The sequence below is a fragment of the Gorilla gorilla genome, chromosome 4, assembly GCF_029281585.2.
Source record: "Gorilla gorilla gorilla isolate KB3781 chromosome 4, NHGRI_mGorGor1-v2.1_pri, whole genome shotgun sequence".
NCBI lineage: Eukaryota > Metazoa > Chordata > Mammalia > Primates > Hominidae > Gorilla > Gorilla gorilla.
This window is the reverse complement of record NC_073228.2, coordinates 87,649,223-87,664,290: the sequence shown is the minus strand read 5'-3', so window position 1 is coordinate 87,664,290 and position 15,068 is coordinate 87,649,223. Positions and strand designations below refer to the sequence as shown.

Sequence of the window (15,068 nt, the reverse complement as noted above, 5' to 3'; positions counted from 1 at the left end):
GTCAAAGAGTGTTTAATAAAGGGATTTACAAAAGTGAGAAGCTTAAGGAAATCACAGTTCATAATACAGTATCCATGGAGCCAAAAACAGTGGAGAGCTCTTGCTAGACCGGTCCTGAAAGGTCTTATGAGCAGCTGTGGAACCAGGAGGCAAAGAGGGCTCTGTGGAGACTGCTGCCCAGGAGGATCTAATAACTTTATTATAGAGTACCACCAGCCCATGGCAATCCCACAGGATTGGGAGGAGCCAAGTGGCTACACACTGATATAGAGTTATCCTCTCTGGTTCTGATTTCCTGCAATGCTCTCCATGGCTGAACCCAATAGGAGCAATCTATACAGTCAGTATCTCAGAGCACAGAGCAGAATGGTGTAGAGTGTACCTGGAAAGACACACCTATGTCTTACTCAGTCAAATAGCAGTTTTAGTCTTCCATTTTTGCCTCCCATACAATTGCTACAAAGAGAGTCTGACATTTGATCAGAGACTTAACAGGAAACCAAACTGATCTAATTAAATAAAAACATTAGAACTTAAATTTGATAGTTGTTCCACTTATGATTTCTAAATCAAGACCAGAAATCAAATAGTTTGGTGGGTTTTTTTTTTCACAGCATTTTGCAGAATATTAGATTGGACAAGTAGGTAAGGTCTCTGCATATGAAATTAGATTCTATTTTGTAGGCATTAAGTTCTGAAGAATTCTGTGCTGGGGAATGCCAAGCTCTGATTTGCACATTTTAAAGAATACTCTGCAGTAGTTTGAAAGGTAATTTGGAAAGCAGTGTGTCTAGAGATAGTAAAGCTATTTAAGATATTGGATAGAGAGAAGAGAATGGATATGAGAAGGCTTTGGAGGTAGAATTATAGAATTTGGCAATTGATTGAATTTGGGCATTAAATTAGGAGCCAGAATGACTCTTAGACTACTAGTTATTAAAAAAATGGTTGGGGGAAAGAGAGAGATAATAGTTCAACTTGAAAGATAAAGCTCTTCATGTGCCTATAGAATCCAACCAACTGGACATGGAAGTAATCCTGTAGGGATTTAAGCCAGTTATGAATGGAATCAGGCAAAGATGGAGAGTGGAAAAAAAAGAGATGGTCAAGAACAGAGGCTTTTGCATTTTGAGAAATCAGACTGCTCCTACTTTAATGCCATTGCTAATCTTTCTCATCAGACTGTAAGCTCCCTAAAAACAGAAACTCAGCTAATCTTGTTTATAACAGTATCCCCAGCACCTAACAGAGTGCCCTGGAACCTGATAAGTGCTCAATATGTATTATTATATGAAAAATGGGTTTAATCTGGCTAATGAACATAGGAGAGGGTGAGGTGATCTGGGAACTGAAGCAATGTAGAGATCAATCCACTCCAAAGGATTCTCCCACCTAGGCCTCTTTTAGGGCTCATCATTGAATTTGAGGTTCCTTTTCCTGGTTTGCTCTTGAAGAGAAATTACAATATATCTTCTTTGCTTCTATTTCTGTTTTTAAATTTCTCTTAATTCCTACACTTAAAACTTTGTATCAGGTCTTTAAGAAATTAATATTTTTAATCATGCTGCTTTATTTGGTTTTTCCTGTAAAGAAAACCTTTCTCATTTTTTTCTTTAAAACCAGAGGCCCATTAAAAGGTTGGAAAGTAATCACCACCAGACTGGTAGAACACATGCTCACAAATATGGACAGATGATGTACTAAAAATCAGAAAGCACTTTAAGGACTCTGTATCTTAAAGCAGCTTTCTCCAAACCAGGGGAAAACAGTGTACTCCTAGGGTAGTATGCCTGCTATGTGAGTGCCCTAAGACTTTCCAACGGATACATAAAAGTGAAGCCATTTCCAGAACTTTAATTTCCACCTAGAGGCTTTTCTAAAACTCATCTGCCTAGGGAGGTGTCTGTGGTGGAGGCTCCTGCTTCTGCTTTTGCATCCCCCTTTATGCCAGTTCTCATACACTTTAGAATGCATGAGAAGCACCGGAGTGCCTGCGAAAACCCATACTGCTGTCCCCACTCCCATAATCTCTCATTCAGTAGGGTAAGGTCTGAGGATTTGCATTTTTCACAAGTTCCTGGGTGAAACTAATGCTGTTGTTCCAAGGAACAAACTTTGAGGACCAATACTTCAGACAATTGCTCCTTTTCTACTTTATTTAAAAAAAAAAAAAAAACCACTAAATGAAACATCTCATCCATTCTGAGTCTTAGGATACATTGCCATGGAATGCAAGAATTAGGACAAATAAAAGACAATTCACACTGAATAATTCTGATGCCAGTGTGACAAATCCTTTTTCAAACCAAGTGTTTATTTAAAAAAAAAAAAAATTAAGGAGGACTTGACATGTCAGCTGAGAGGTAATTTGAAAATAACTTTTGATAGATCACTGTGATTTTTGGCATATAACTCAGAAATTGCTTTAAAAATTGAGTAGCAGTGCACAATAAAACTATCATTTTCATCTACTTATGTAAACAGATTTTCTCGGTATTTACATCTATCAAACAAAATGAGAGTGACATGTGCTAAGCCATGCCACATTCTAGTTTCAAGGAATATTTCCCTACGGAAATGTGAATTGGGAAAAACAGCCCTAATCATCTCATTAAGACATATTTCCAACAAAATTTTACAATTTGTATAATCTTTCAAATGTTACGATAGCTTTATACTGTTTTGATCAATTGTACATTAGTAAACTACAAAAATAACTTGGTCCAGGAAAATTTTAGTTTATAGGATTATGTTCACAAGGAAAAAAAATTTAAACTTTAAAATACAAATTTTGAGGTACTTAAGTTTGATGGCTTAATCAATAGAAGACTTCTAAGCATATAACTATATAATTTTTGATAACATTCCATAAGAGGAACTTAAATTTTAAAATTAGTCCAACGAAAACAAAAACATAAAATTTTTGACTCTTAATAAAGACTACTTTTAAAAGAATGATGTAAGAGGTCAAACCACTATGATATTCAGATTCCACTGAATATATCCTGAAAGTGATGTTACATGCTTATTTTAGAATGGCAATATTTAAAATAGGTCAAAAATTACATCCTCTATAGTTGTTTAACTTTATGATGAAAAAAAATTTTGTTGACAACTTAAAATGTGAGAGGTACATAGTTTTTAAAATTTTTAAATAAATACTATCAAAAATAATTTAAGACTTACTGCCTAAGGCAGTAAACTTTTAATCTTCAACAGGGATCATTTGATGGACTCAGACAGAACTCTGAATTAAATTCCAATTAAAACCCAGGCTTTGCTTATTCTGTAAACACCTCAACAAAACCATTCTTGTTCTATTTTGGCATTTGCTCTTTCTTGTCCAGCTGGGATCTAAACATACAGAAATGAGTAATAATGGGAAAAGATTATACAATCTTGAATGACTCACTCAAGGACCTTTATAAATGTTCTGTTTAGACTTGTTTCAGAAAAGAATCATTTGGATGAATTCTGATTTGTTTAGAGCAAATGCAAGTTGCAATACAGTAAAAAGAAAGGTGCACCAATATCAGTGCTAACATATCACTGCCAACCTTTTTTTTTTTCAGAAACAATTTCACTGCATTTCTAATATTAAGAAACATAAAAGGAAACACTTTACAAATGTTGTATTCATCACTGAGTCTTTAGCCACTTGATAATAACATCTTTTTCCCTTATCTAGAATATATTTTCTCTCATAGATCCTTTTCATGGGAAATAGTCATGCACAAGTCATGCACAAAATTAACCCTGAACTTTTTTACAACTACTTTATTTTTTTCTGTTTATTTGCAAACTCTATGAGTTTATTGTACATGATATATGATTTCCGGGCAAATAGCTTGTGGCTAATTCAGTTCCTACTCTTGGTACTTTATTGAAAATTTACTTAAGATCAGCAAAGGTCTACTTACTATCACATTAAAATGATGCACCTCTCCCTATACAATCTCTCTTACCTCTTTAGTAATATAGCTACCCTGGAAGACCACCTCTTCTTAAATAGCCCCCAACGCAGGGGCACATTCTTCCCTCTGATATGCCACTTAACCTTTAAAAATGGACAAAGAACCACTTCTTGCTGACTTTGACTAGTGTAAGTCTTTTTTAATGTCTCACTCTGTCCCAGTATTCTGTTCATCCCACAGATTCTGTTATTTGTACCTAGATCCACCAATAATCTCAGAAGGCTATATATGCACAATTATTATAAATTCTTATATATTCCCTTGGATCATATTTAAATTCTATGTAAAAGATATGACAGAATGCACACTAAAAGGACAAGCTCAGAAAGGAAAATAATCTCTTCTCTTCCACACTTATTCATGCCAAACTCCCTGTATATTTTTGACATTTCTAGAAAGAACCTTAAAATAATTTTCAGCTCACCTTTGACCTTTATATCTTTGATATAACTTTGGAGCATAAAATGTTTGGGGTCTTCCAGATTATCAATAAAGATACTGAATAGAATGGGTTCTATGATAATTTCCATGGGATGCAGCCAGTATAAAAACTTTATGTGGGCAGAAACCTGTCTACCGCATCCACTGGTGAATCTTCAGAGCCTATTACACTGTCTGGCACACATTAAATCCTTAAATAATGAATGAATGAAAACTGAAGGAACGGATGGATATCTGAATGGGTGATAACCTCTTAAATGCATAACAATCAGGGATATAATATTTTACATTTTTCTTGGAAATGCTGTGTGGGCTGTAGGGATTACCTGCTTCTGCTACACACTAACTGCATGACTTTGGACAAATAACGAGCCCTCTATGCCCGATCCCTCATCAGTCAGTAATGATGACCCCTGTTTCATAAGCTTGTTATGATATATTACATGTAAAATACTTGCCTTGGTTCATAAGAAGATTTCTGTGATGTGAGCTATCACTTTTCCCATTGCATAGTTTCCATATTTGAAATTAATACATAGTATTCAGATGAAAACATTATCAGAATTATTATCGCAACTTTTACGGGTATATATATAATCATTTCTTTGCTTGCCACAAAATCATTTCATCCAGGTTAGAAGCTTGCTCTCCATGATGGAACCAGAATGTAAAAATGTTGGTGCACATTAGGATTTAAAGTTGTAAATAACCAGACCAGTCACAGTGTAGTAAAAGAAGGATTTTAGGTTTCTTTGGTGAAACAAAAGCAGATATAAAAAGTTACAAAGATTTTAGATTTTCATTCACAAAAAAAGTCATTCACATTTTACACTATACACGTTATGATATAAATACAGGAAACTATTATGTGCATTGTAAAGAGAAAGGAAAAATAGAAACCTACTAGATCAACACAGTGTTGTTCTGTGCTCTAAAATACCTAAAGGTGGATTACATTTAATGCAACAACCAAGGGAACCTGCCTAAACATACTGTGTATTATTGTAGCTAGAGTCATTCCTTCTAAGCCAAAGGAGGTTTTATAAAAAAGAATCAATATTGGGCCAATCCCTTTGTGCCCTTTTTCTCTTTTTCTATGTGCATTTTATTTTTTGTCTACTCTTCTTCAAGTTGCTCTAAACTGAAATTAGGGAAAGAGTCTTACTTTCCATTACAGGTTTTTCTTTAAACATTAAATTAAGTGGATAAGGATTCAAAGTCATCTTCAGCAGTCACTTTATTCAAATAATGGGGAGAAAACAGAGTGGGAAGAGATGGGGAGAAATGTCAACACATACACTCCACCTAACAGGAAGAAATGCCCACACTATTTCTATATATTCGCTCATTTCTTAGAATGAGCAAACACCATTTGCTAAAAGCTATATACTTTTCCACTCTTTTCATAATAAACACTTGATGCATTCTATCCATCACATTATTTAATCAGGGACAAAGTACCTATATTATATGATTCCAAATTGTGTGAGGAAAGTAAAAGGCTAACACTGAAAAATAACTAGCATACTATGTTCATTTTCAGGTCTTAGGGAAAATAACATCCAATAAATTAAATCAGTATGGCTTACTTCATTTATTTATGTATGCTTCACAGCTGCAGCATTCATACATGAACATTCAAAACTTTATAAAAGATTAAAATGGTTATATATACAAAATTTCTTTTTTTCTTTCTTTTTTTTTTTTTTTTTTTTGCATGTGTTTTAACAATCCCCCACCCTACAGAGCCCTAGGTCTATATCCGTATGAAATGCGTTGATCGGTAACCTTATGAGTTAGTGTTATGAAAGCCATTAAAAAGTAGACCTGGTTGAGTTAATTATTAGCACTTTGACCCCTAAAAAATGCTCCTGGTTACAGAAAAGTCCTCCATTCAGGCCTTTCTTGTAAGTGAAGAAAAAGGAATGCAGCAAAGAAGAGTTCCACATTGGAGTCCCTAGTTCCATCAGGATCCCATTCACAGCCTTTAGCATCATGTAGAAGCAAACTGCACCTATGGCTGAGATAGGTGCAATGACCTACAAGATTTTGTGTTTTCTAGCTGTCCAGGAAAAGCCATCTTCAGTCTTGCTGACAGTCAAAGAGCAAGTGAAACCATTTCCAGCCTAAACTACATAAAAGCAGCCAAACCAATGATTAAAGACCTCTAAGGCTCCATAATCATCATTAAATATGCCCAAACTCATTGTGACTTTTTATTTTATATACAGGATTAAAATCAACATTAAATCATCTTATTTACATGGCCATCGGTGCTGAAATTGAGCATTTTAAATAGTACAGTAGGCTGGTATACATTAGGAAATGGACTGCACTGGAGGCAAATAGAAAACTAAAGAAATTAGATAGGCTGGAAATGCTTACTTTCTGCTCTCATTTTCTTTCATTTTGTCTGCTGTCTTTTTGAATGCCAATACTTTCATTTAAAATGTTTTGGGAGCACGGCAACCCAAAATGACTGAACGGTGGTCCAAAAATCCAAACCAACTGATAATTACTTCTCGAGGTGATAGGAAAGGCACAGGAAGTTAGGACTTTGGCTGAAATGATGAAAACACATGTTCGCCATTTTAGGGATCAGCGCCTCGACTCCTGCCACCTCCGGCTCCAACGATGATCATGTTTGGATGTATTTATTGAATTGTCCTTTGCTGATGAGGAATTTTTAAAGTATTTCATAGAATAAGTCCTTTGGTATGCAGATGCTACATGGAAGGAAAGAAAGAAAAAAAGAAAACACAACAATATTACTTGCTCCATACCCTAAACTGCCGATACCACAGCCGTAAAATGAAGGTGTCTAGTAGTTGTTATAGCACGGTAGTCCATTCTTTCTAAAGGACCACTTACGGTTCATGCAGGTAATTTTAGGTATAGCCCATCTTCCATTTCCTAAGCACCGGATAGTTGGAAGGTGACGTTGAATGAAACCATCTTTGCAGTGGTATCTAATCAGGGAGTTGATTTCATAACGAGGTTTCATCTTTCCAAAGGTCTTGGCATTTTCTACAACAGGGGGCTGGCCGCAAGCAACTAAAGGAAAGCAAATTGGGTTATTCCCAAATAATCTAAGTATTTCAACTAATATGAGTCTCTTATTTTTCTCTCTTTCTTTATGGTACCAAAGTAAGCAACTTCATCAAAGGCAATCTTTTAAAATTAAGAATACGAAATTTTTCAAAAAGAAAATGTAATGTTGAGGCTCTGGGCCTACTTTGAATCTCAGATTATGCCATCTTGAAATTTGTTTTATTAAAACAACCATAGGACTAAATGGTCATACATTCATCTACCCCTCTGGAAGGGCCACTATTCTGACAAAATTTCCAAATTAAAAAGCATACTGTCTTCGTCACCGTCCCTAAGTTTTTATTTGTTAATTACCTTCACTTGGGACGATAATGAATTTAACTATTACTATTACCTCCTTATAAAAACTTACAATCTACAGGCCGGGCACGGTGGCTTACGCCTGTAATCCCAGCACTTTGGGAGGCCAAGAGGGGTGGATCACGAGATCAAGAGATTAAGACCATCCTGGCCAACAGGGTGAAACCCCGTTTCTACTAAAAATACAAAAAATTAGCCAGGCATGGTGGTGGGCACCTGTAGTCCCAGCTACTCGGGAGGCTAAGGCAGGAGAATCACTTGAACCTGGGAGGCGGAGGTTGCAGTGAGCCGAGATTGCACCACTGCACTCCAGCCTCGCGACAGAGCGAGACTGTGTCTCAAAAACAAAACAAAACAAACAAACAAACAAAAAACCTTACAATCTACAATAACATCATAGTTTTGAAATATGGACAAAGTCTCCTAAATACAAATATCTTTTGGTTCCATTTATGTTTATTCGCTCTTTTTTGTCTTCTGTATTGAGATAAGAAAAAGAGACCATAATATTCATGCCTGAGTTTCATAAATATCTTAATGAATATAAATTTAAACTCTTGAGACAGGCAAATGAGGGTAAAGCTTGGAATTCTTAACCATCATTTTAAATTTACAATGAAAAATTTTGTAATTTTGAATTTTAAAAAAATTCAAAAGCTTGGAAAATTGATTTAATTGAATTTGTGTTAACATAGTTTTATTCAACATTAGCACACTTATTTTAAATGATATGCTTTAAAAAAATCAACTTTGATTAAATTATTATATTTACCTATATATCTTTAATACAAATGTAACTTAAATATAATTTTCCCTAAGTGGAAATTTCTAGTGTTTAAGAATTCTTACACCACAGGCCCACAAAAACATGCCACATTCTCTCATGAAATATTGCAAATATTCAGTGGGAAAATGATTACCAGAAACCTTGGTACCAAATATTTGAATGTCAACATCCTAATATTAAAAGTTTACAATTATTAAATTTATTTACATATTCAGAGGACTGTTTACAACCATATTCTTTTGCAATGACAAATTTTGGTTTAATTTAAATGTTTGGTTCTTCTAATTTACTTCTGCTTGACCTCAATCTGGATACCTGCACACTTTTTTTTTTTTAACTTTTAAGTTCAGGGGTAAATGTGCAGGCTTGTTATATAGCTAAACTCATGTCACAGGGGTTTGTTTTACAGATTATTTTATCACCCAGGTACTAAGCCTAATACCCAACAGTTATTTTTCTAATCTTCTCCCTCCTCCCATCCTCCACCCTCAAGTAGGCCCCAGTGTCTGTTTTTCCCCTCTTTGTGTCCTTATGTTCTCAATTGTTTAGCTCTCACTTATAAGTGAAAATATGCAGTATTTGGTTTTCTGTTCCTGTGTTAGTTTGCTAAGGATGATGACCTCCAGCTCCATCCATGTTCCTGCAAGGGACATGATCTCATTCCTTTTTATGGCTGCATCGTATTCCATGGTGCGCACTTCTTTTATTGCAATATGGAAAGCCTATACTAGGGTCCAGATAATAACAAGTATCAGATGTAATAAGACCAAAGTGATAGAGAAGGTTAAAAATGATCAATTCAATAATTCAATGTACTTGATTTGGTGCTATGCTAACAAATTTGAAGTCATTTTTATAATTTTGAGGAAATAATTGTATAGATTTCTTCTAAAACTAAATATGAAGATTTATTAAAAAGCTATAATAATTCAGTGAGTGTGGTATTGGCAAGGACAGGAAAATAGACCAGAAACAGATTTACACACATATGCTTGATATTTGAAAGAGGCAACATGGCAGAGCAGAGGGAAAGTGTAGTCTTTTCATTTGAACACTTGTGTATTCATACAGAAATAATAAACTTGGTTCCGTACTTCAGAGAAGACATTAAAAATCAATTCTAGATGGTTGAAATATATAAATACAAGAGGCAAAACTATAAAACATTTAGAAACTATAGAATATCTTTATGACTTCAGGATAGTGTCAACCAAAATTAAGGCTGTTGAGGCAGAAATAATTTGATAAAGGCTTATTGGAAGCCAAATGCCAGGATCTACCTAGGAAGACACACCACAAATTTGGGCATATTCCAGAATCTGCTACAGGTTGGAAGGTTTTTATGGGGAAGTTCAGAAGGGAGGGCAACTCCTCAGACCCGAGTTGTGATTTTCATTGGAGGGTACAATACAGAGGTTATAATCATTGGCTACGGATTACAAAATACAAGCTAAAATGCTCTATGTGCAAAACAATCAGTAAAACTTCAGGATTCAGAAACAAATCAGTGTTTTTCCAGTGTCAGTAGGCTACATATTAATCAGTATGTCAACAGTTTAAGGAATTCATGATAAGATTTGAGGAACTCACGATAAAATTGTTTACTCAGGGACAGGATGTAAGCCATGAATCATAAGACCTCCCCCAGGCGGATTAATTTGGAAGCCTGCCAATGTGAACTGTAGGTTATCAGTAGGTAAAGATTTCTTAAAACACAAAAAAGATTAGATCATAAGGAAAAAAATAAATAAAATTAAGGATTCTGTTCATCAGAAAATATCATAAGGTAAGGGTGAAGTCAAGCAACAAACTGGGAGAAGATATTTGCAACATATAAAATTGTCAAGGGATTAGTAACCAGAATATAAAAAGAACTCCTACAAATTAGTATGTATAAGATTATAAGTAAACAATTTTCAAAAATAACCAAAAGATATGAAAAGAAACTTTACAAAAGCAGAGCTTCAAGTGATTGATAAATATATGAAAAGATATTCAGAGAGACGTATCAAAAAATGTGAATTAAGTCACAAGAGATTACATTTTATACCCACCAGATTGGCAAAAATTTCAAAGTCCAATAGTGCCAAATGTTGGAGAAGATGTAGACCAACAGGATCTATCACAGATTGTTGGTGGGAGTGAAAATTGGTACCACCACTTTGGAAAAAAATTTGGCTTTTTAAAGTAGATTTTATGGTACATATATCCTATGACTCAGCAACTTCACTCCTGGAAATATATCCTACAGAAACTCACAAAAGTTGACCAAGAACAAGTTCAAGAATGCTCATAGAAACATTGTTTATAAAAGCAAAAACACTGAATATGACTCAAGCGTCCACTGACAGGAGAATTGATAAGTAAAATGTTGTATAGTTATACAAGAAATACAATACAGAAACAAAAGCAAAGAACATGCCATTACATGCATCAACATGAATAAATCTCACAAACATAATGCTGAACAAAAAAAAGAGCAAAGCACAGAATATATACAGTATGATTCCACTTATTTAAAGTTCAAAAATGAACAACACTAAATAATTTATTGTTTAGTGAAACAAGTGTATATCATAATAGAAAAGGGAAAAGCAAGGGAATTAAGTCATTATCTCTGGTGGGAGTTGAGAAGTAAATAGATAGGATTGAGAGGAACCCACAGGATACTCCACAGATACATGGGTAGTGTGCATTGAGGTGTTCTTTTAAAAAATATGCCTTTTGTATATATTATAATTCTTTACAAGTATTTAATAGTTAATTAAAAGGAGAACTACTTAGGTCTGTAGGTTTAAAATATCTAAAAAGAGAAAAGGGTATCTTTTTTAAAAGCCTATAAACATTTAAAAACTTCCCCAGAGTTCTGATTAGTAAAGAATTGACTGCACAAATATAAAAATCAGCGAGTAGGGGAGATAAAATGCAAAAATAGGGTTTTTTTCCTTCTTCTTTAATGAGGTAGAACCAGTATTTTATAAAACTTGTTATCCATTGGGAAATGTAAACAATCATGGTGTTTTTGTGAATCTTTTTTGGTATACGGCAGTGGTTCTCAACGTGGGACAGTTTGCCTCTTCTGGAGACATATGGCAATGTCTAGAGACATGTTTGCTTTTTACAATGCAGAGGGGATGTAAAGGTGCTACTGACATGTAGTATACAAAGGGCAGGGATTATGCTAAACATGCTTTAATGCACAGGATAGCCTCTCAAAATAAAGAATTATCTGACCAAAAATGTCAATAGCTCTGCTGTTGAGAAACCCTGCTATAGGAGAAAATAAAATAGGAAATGTAAGAATGTTTAAATCATAAAATGAAAAGTATGACTCCAGGGACCATTGGAGACATAAGAGGGCAAACATGACATTTGGATAGAGACGAATAATTTAGTAAAGATTCCTACACTGGAAAAAGAAAACTAGAAAATACTTGATTTGCTAGTTTTACAAATCTCATCGCAGAGGTGCTGAAGTAAGGGACATGGTCAGGAAAGCTTCTCATGTAGAAAAGGTATTGAGAATACATTCTACCTTGGGTGAGAAAATAGCAGACTAACGTACTCATTGCTAACAGCTGACTTTCATATGAGACTCGGGCTTGATGTATGTTAGTGTTCTCTTTCTTCTAATAGAATTTCTCATTATTGGGGTTTAAATCTTTCCTAAAATATTTATAGAGTGTGGTTTTTAGTTTTATTATTTTTGTATTCAAAGACAAATAAATCAAATAGGTTTATATTTTACATGTGTACTTTGTACTCTTATTTGAGATGGGTAAAAGTCTGGATCTAGGGATTAAATATTCATGCGATAACACCATTATTAATTGCAAATAGGTTAAAATATTTTACAGAATTTCTATTTGTTTAGGGAAAAAGTCTGTACAGTGTGCTTTAGAAATTGGCCAATGATAAACACACCTTTTAAAAAATTCGCTTTTAAAATATTTCCTGTTTAATGTTAACTAAACAATTCTCATAAAATTTATATTACACATGTTCTTATTTTATTATATCTTGTAAATATTCAACTATAGATATAAGGATGGCATTTGTGATCCATAGTTTATAAGCATAAAATAAACTTCTAAGGGAATGATTAAAAAACTCAAATGCCTACAGAGACCAGGCAGTTGGCAAAAACTGGTGCCAATTATAATCCCAAAAGACATAATCTCAAAAGTCATAATCCCAAATTTTGAAATTCCTAAAGACCAAAATCCCTAGAGGTTAAAATCCCTAACATCTAAAGTCCTCAAAATCATAATTCTGAAATATTAAAATCCCAAATGTTGAAATCCTGAAAGCCAAATTCTAGGGAAGGGATTAGTGCATTTTTGGTTGTATGCAGGATAGTTATATCATGTCAGGAGAAATTATTATATTACCTTGTTATTGTCTTTATTTGGAAATTCAAATACGGTTTAACAACATGCATATGGGTGCCAAATTGCAAGGGGTAGACCTGTAGACTTAATTTTAGGTGTCAACATGACTGGATTAAGGAATACCTAGAAACCTAATACAGCATTATTTGGGGCACATCTCAGAGTGTTTCTAGAGAAGATTAATGTGTCAGCATGAGTGGATGAGGTGGGGAAGATCTGCCCTCATTGTTGATGGGCACCATCCAATCAGCCAGGGGCCCAGAGAGAACAGATACAGAAGGCAAGCTGGTCTTTCTCTGAGAGCTGGGACAGACTTCTGCCACCATGGACATCAGAACTCCAGGCTCACTAGCCTTTGGATTCCAGGACTTACACACCAGAAGCCCCCCAGGTCTTGAGGCTTTCGGTCTCAGACTGAGAGTTACAGTACTGGCTTCAGCTTCCTTGGTTCTCAATATAAAAATATTGAAACTTCCTCAATAAATGAAGAGATGTTCTTTTATACATCTCCATTTATGAAAGATAAAATTTCTCAAGATCTCGGCTCTTTGAGTGACTGAATATGCGGTGGTAACCCATCTCAGTTTTTCATCAGTCTTGTGAAAAGATTTATGTTGTTCATCATGGTATTTCAGATGACCACCGTTATAAAGCTGGTGCACACAATTACAACCAGAGTGATGTGCATTCATACATTTTGGTTTTTCCCCAACTGCCATTAGTATACCTGAGTGCTTATGCTTGAAAATATGTGTATGTTTTTATTGTCTATTTATTTTATTGTCTAAAGTGGCTTATGAAGCATGCTGTCATGTTTTTATATGTTTCTCTAATAAATCATCATTTTAAAATGTAAATAAATGTCTTTAAAATTGGTTTTTTTCCAGAATTCTATTTTTGGGATTTTAATCCTTTGAGATTTCAACATTTAGGATTATGGCATTTGGGATTGTGTCTTTCAGGATTGGGACACGGACTTACATAAAACAAAGGAAGGACTCAATGAGGACTGCAATAAATGGAGATTGCAGCCCCAACCAAGGGAGGGCAGTGGTTCTCAGCTCTAGTACTTCAAACCACTGACAAATCTGAATATGGGCCACATGGTACCAGGTCTTCTTATTTCTTAAAAAAGCTGAAAATCTAGATTTAAAAAATATAGCCTAATTTTTAACTGTTGACAACTATTTTATTTTGTAATGTTCTCATCAAAATAAAAAAAGAAGTCGGTCAGGAGTGGTGGCTCAAGCCTGTAATCCCAGCACTTTGGGAGGCTGAGGCTGGCAGATTACAAGGTCAAGAGATTGAGACCATCCTGGCTAACACGGTGAAACCCCATCTCTACTAAAAATACAAAAATTAGCTGGGTGTGATGGTGCACGCCTGTAGTCCCAGCTACTTGGGAGGCTGAGGCAGGAGAATTGCTTGAACCCAGAGGCGGAGGTTGCCGTGAGCCAAGATCACACCACTGTACTCCAGCCTGGTGACAGAGCAAGACTCCGTCTTAAAAAACAATAATAATAATAATAAATAAATAAAAATAAAAAGGTCTATTGGCCTTTGGACTGGCAGTTGTTCTTCTTAAAGATATTACCAGGCAGCATTCCTACGTTAATGTCACATTGTTATCTTAAGGACCTGAAATCTAAGGTGAGAACATTGTTGAAAACAAACTTTTCAATTGTTTTGGAAGAGTGAAATATTCCAGAGCAAAGAGAGATGACATACATGGACATATCCAGTTTGTGTCTCAAACAATGAATTTGAGACACAAATTCCTGAATTATCTCTATAATTGAAATGAAGATTAAGTACACATTATTAACAGGGTGATCATTACCTGTTCCTTTCTTGCACGTATAGGTGAGATGGTAATTGCAGGGAACATCATTCCACTGGCCATTCTCATGCCAAATGATTACAACACAGTCTTCTCCAGCAGAAAAGAAGCTGTCTGGCTGATTGGGTCTCCAATTCTCGTATTGCTGTAAAAATGGAGGGAGAAGGTAACTACTTGCTAGTCAAAAAGTAACGTAAGAGCAACGACGGTATTATATCACAATC

General features: G+C 34.9%; 1 protein-coding gene across 4 annotated transcripts in view; it reads right to left on the bottom strand.

Annotated features, from left to right (window-relative positions):
- Positions 1 to 5,144: 5,144 nt before the first annotated feature.
- Positions 5,145 to 15,068, bottom strand: part of VCAN (versican) — a 110,610-nt gene continuing 100,686 nt past the window's right edge. For all 4 annotated transcript variants that reach the window (XM_004042243.5, XM_004042242.5, XM_004042244.5 and 1 more), the window contains 3 exons: positions 14,845 to 14,989; positions 7,287 to 7,469; positions 5,145 to 7,141 (listed from right to left, as the gene is read on the bottom strand). In XM_004042243.5, the coding sequence (XP_004042291.5) occupies positions 7,014 to 7,141; positions 7,287 to 7,469; positions 14,845 to 14,989 (456 nt within the window). In that variant the 3' untranslated portion in view covers positions 5,145 to 7,013. The remainder of the gene's footprint in view (positions 7,142 to 7,286; positions 7,470 to 14,844; positions 14,990 to 15,068) is intronic.